The sequence below is a fragment of the Propithecus coquereli genome, unplaced genomic scaffold (genome assembly GCF_000956105.1).
Source record: "Propithecus coquereli isolate 6110/MARCELLA unplaced genomic scaffold, Pcoq_1.0 Scaffold45, whole genome shotgun sequence".
NCBI lineage: Eukaryota > Metazoa > Chordata > Mammalia > Primates > Indriidae > Propithecus > Propithecus coquereli.
Genome location: NW_012150285.1, coordinates 4529369 through 4533704, shown reverse-complemented (window position 1 = coordinate 4533704; position 4336 = coordinate 4529369). Strand labels below are relative to the sequence as shown.

The following is a 4336-nucleotide window of genomic DNA, read 5'->3' as shown; positions in this document are numbered from 1 at the left end:
GCTTTGCTTCAATCCATAATGAGGTATAGATCTCATAGGATATCCACAATAAAGCATGAAGATATTTAAAAAATTTTAAAATATAAGCATTAGCATATTCTGAGTGTTATAGACTCCTTCATCTTTTATGTTTAAATCAAAATGATAAACTATAAAGCTTTTCTGGAAGCAATATGAAAACTATTTAACTTACCTCTTCCTGATCCAACATTTGTGTCTTCAGTTTTTCTACCAGTTGACTCTGCTGGTTAATTTCTTCATCCTAGAATTTTTAATACCCAGTTAACAATGTAGCTCACAACCTGGTTCTAATTGTTTCCCAATACAAGTTGTAAGACCACCACTCCCCCAGAAATACTTCAAAATCGTTTCTCCAAATTCAACATAGGTATTTTAATTTTTCTTAAGAAAATGACAAAACAGAAGGAATTATCAGTGAGTGTAACTTATTTTTCACATAGTAAGACAAAAGGCTTAAGTTTATGAAAGCTATTCATTAAATACTTTAAATGCTAAAAAAAAATAACATGTTTAAGGCTAATACTGAAATAATGCTCATGTAACTACTCAGTACCTGCCATCTCACTTAAAATACTAAAAATATCAACTTAAAAAAAAATGATTTTCCTCTAGTCTTTTTATTGGTCTTGTCCCTGCGTTCCGTTCATAATTTTTCCCACACTAACATTACTGACATGAGCAAAGCGGCATCTGATTTCCATGCTATTCTCTTCCCCTAGTCTTTTGTATCATCTTTTGAGAGGGTCCTCAGATCCCTGATTTTAAGAGGTCATATTATTAAGGCTCTTTAATGCCAAATTTTCTTTAGAAAGTTCTATTAGCTTAAAAAAGAGGGAATAAAAGGATATGCCCTCATACAGTTTCCACACAGAATATGAAACTATTTTACATTTTCTGTTAATACAGTGATTTTTAAAAGGTTAACAGAAACCAAAGATGTATAACCATAAGTACCCATGATATTGAAATTAATTAGAAAAAAGTACCTATATCAATAATATTCTCAAAACAGACCTAAAACAAACAGTATCTACCTTGTCATCAAGTTGTTTGTATAATTTAGCAATTTCTTCTTCACATTTTCTTTTTTCAGCATCAGTAAAATTCCCTGTAACTCCAATTGTGGTTGCTGGTTTATCATTGGTAATAGTGATATCTTTATCCACTGTAAAAGCTTCCAAGTTGGCTTTCTCTTTGTCGAACTGTTCATCAATAGGCACTTTCTCCCCTAAAATAAGACCATAGATTGGTTAATAAAAATCTACATGTCTAAACCAAATTTTAATTTTATTCAATTTCCTTTTTTTCATTTTTCTTCTCCGACTGTATGTTTCCAAATAACCTGTCTTCAACTCCACACATTCTTTCTTCTGCTTGATCGATTCTGCTGATGATCTCTACTATATTTTTCATTTTGTTCATTGTATTTTTCAGCTCCAAGATTTCTGTTTGATTTTTAAAAATAATTTCAATGTCTCCATTAAATTTCTTGTTCTGGTCATTTATTGTTTTCCTCATTTCACTGAACTGTCTCTATGTATCTTCTTGAAGTTCACTGAGCTTCCTTAAAAGTTTTTTATAGTCTTTGTCAGGTAGTGCACATATTTCCATTTCTTTAGAGCCCGTGCTGGCACTTTATTTTATCCCTTTAATGATGTCACGCTTCCCTGACTGTGTTCTTGATCATTGTGGCTTGTGTCGATGTCTGCACATCTGAAGACCTAAGTACTTATTCCAGTCTTCACAGACCGTTTTGTCTGAAGAAGCCCTTCAATAGTCAGACCATCCAAAGATTCTAGGCAGGCCATCTGTTATGGTTCTGAAGCCCAGGGCCACTGCAGTGGTACAGTGCTGAACAGGCCAGAAGTCCAGGGCCACTGAAGTCTAAGATGAAGTCTGCCTTGCAGGCCTCAACCCTGGAACTGCAGGCTCCCACTGGACCGGTTCTACTGTGGTAGGACCATGGTGGGCTCCAAGGCAAAGTCCTGTGCTCACTTTCCTTTTTCCCCAAAATGGACAATATCTCTTTGTATGCTGTGCTGCCTGGGGCTGGCACAGAGGTAATGTGGGTAACGTAAAACTATCCTTCCTACCCTCTTTGATGTAGCTTTTCTTATTATTGTGCCATAACCAGTTACTGCAATTGCTCACCTGGTTTCCCTAGCTCTTGCAAAGGTATTTTTCTGTGTGGATTAGTTATGCAAATAGATGTTTCTGCATGGGGTGATCTCTGGAGAATCCTATACTACCATCCTGCTCTCTCTCTCATTCAATTTCAGCATCTCTTATCAACTTTCCTATCTATTCAGTCCCTGAGATTTGAAGAGCTAAAATTATCTTTGCCCTCCTCCATTCTTCTAAATCTAGTCACCAAATCTTGTCATTTTATTATTTCCATTTTAATTGCGGTATCTTACCATCTGTGACTTCCTCATTGGCCTCTATGCCTCTATACTTATTATTTCAGGTAAAATCAAAATTTAATATAAAAGATTTTATTCATTTCTGATGATCCCTAAATGCATAAATGCATAAAAGTTAACAATGGATATGCTTTGTTCTTTTCTTTTTCTTTCTTTTTTGAGATAGTCTCACTCTATTGCCCGGGCTAGAATGCTGTGGCGTCATCCTAGCTCACAGCAACCTCACACTCCTGGGGGCTCCAGTGATCCTTCTCCCTCAGCCTTCCAAGTAACTGGGACTACAGGTGCACGCCACCACACCGGCTAATTTTTTCTATTTTTAGTAGAGATGGGATCTCGTTCTTGCTCGGGCTGGTCTCAAACTCCTGAGCTCAAGCAATCCTCCTGTCTCAGCCTCCAAGAGTGCTGAGATTACAGATGTGAGCCACCGCGCCCACTCTTTTCTTTTTCATTCTTTTTTTTCAGAGACAGGGTCTCACTCTGTCACCCAAGTTGGAGTGCAGTGGCACAATCATAGCTCACCATAACCTCAAACTTCTGGGCTCAAGAGATTTTCCCACCTCAGCCTCCCGAGTAGCTAGGACTACAGCTAGGACAACACACCAGGCTGCTTTCAAAAAATTTTTTGTAGAGATGGGGGTCTCACTATGTTGTTCAGACTAATCTAGAACTTGTGGTCTCAAGCAATCCTCCCACCTTGGCCTCCCAAAGTGCTGGGATTATTGGCGTGAGCCACAGCACCTAACCTATTATTTTCATTAACAATCATGTCAAAATCTCAAATTTAAAAATTAGCTCAACTCTGTATCCAACAAACCTAAGATGACAAATTCTTAAGTTATTACCATTACGCCATCGGTTGAGTTCATTTTCAAGCCACTGAATGGTGTTCCGCAGGATCTTATTTTTTTCTTTTTCTTTCTCATACTTCTTTTTCCACTGTTCTGCAGTTAACTCTACATTGACACAAACTGTGTTCTTAATTGTTTTGGCCCTAAGAGACGTAATTGGAGGGGAAAAAAGGATGTGACTAAAATTATTTTTAACTGACATCCTATGTAACATATGTATATATGGGTACATAATATAACTATTCTTGTCCAGTTATCTGTTAGATTAAATATTAAAAGCTATAACATACAGTGCTTTTTCACAATTCAACTAAATCTGAGTCAGCCCCCAAAATCTCTGAATTAAAAAAAAAAAGGTACAATCCACTGAAAATAAAAAAACAAGAGCCTATATATTTCCTGTTCATTTGCAAGTCCAAATTAAGAAATTATTGTTGAAGGCCAAAGATAAATTATTGACTTTCCTAGACTAACCATCTCATAGATTATTTGATCCTGTCTTTTATGTCAACAGGATTGTTTTTGCCAGGCTTTTACTTATCATCTGATTCAAATACTTATATTCTTTAATGTTAAAGATTGCCACATAAATGTGACTGAAGTTAACATTTGACTTTAATATGCACTGAAACTTAACTCAAACCAAGCAGCCTAAAAAAGTGGACCTCGCTTGTACTATGTCTTTCAATTAAAAATGAGTGTCTAGCAAACTAACAATACACACTGATTTGAATAAGAACTATCTGACATTTTCTTAGATTTATTTATTTATTTTTTTTTTGGAGACAGAGTCTCACTCTGTTGCCCAGGCTAGAGTGCAGTGGCGTCAGCCTAGCTCACAGCAACCTCAACCCTGGGCTCAAGCAATCCTATTGCCTCAGCCTCCTGAGTAGCTGGGACTACAGGCATGCGCCACCATGCCTGGCTAATTTTTTCTACATATTTTTAGTTGTCCAGCTAATTTCTTTCTATTTTTAGTAGAGATGGGGTCTCGCTCTTGCTCAGGCTGGTCTCAAACTCCCGAGCTCAAACGATCCTCCT

The 4336-nt window shown here is 36.9% G+C and overlaps 1 protein-coding gene across 1 annotated transcript in view; it reads right to left on the bottom strand.

Annotated features, from left to right (window-relative positions):
* The window catches only part of KIF5B (kinesin family member 5B), a 118776-nt gene that overhangs the window by 60115 nt on the left and 54325 nt on the right, over positions 1-4336 (bottom strand). The window contains exons 8-10 of the mRNA XM_012654843.1: positions 3290-3438; positions 1056-1249; positions 194-262 (exon numbers count right to left, since the gene is read on the bottom strand). Coding sequence (XP_012510297.1) covers positions 194-262; positions 1056-1249; positions 3290-3438 — 412 coding nt within the window. The remainder of the gene's footprint in view (positions 1-193; positions 263-1055; positions 1250-3289; positions 3439-4336) is intronic.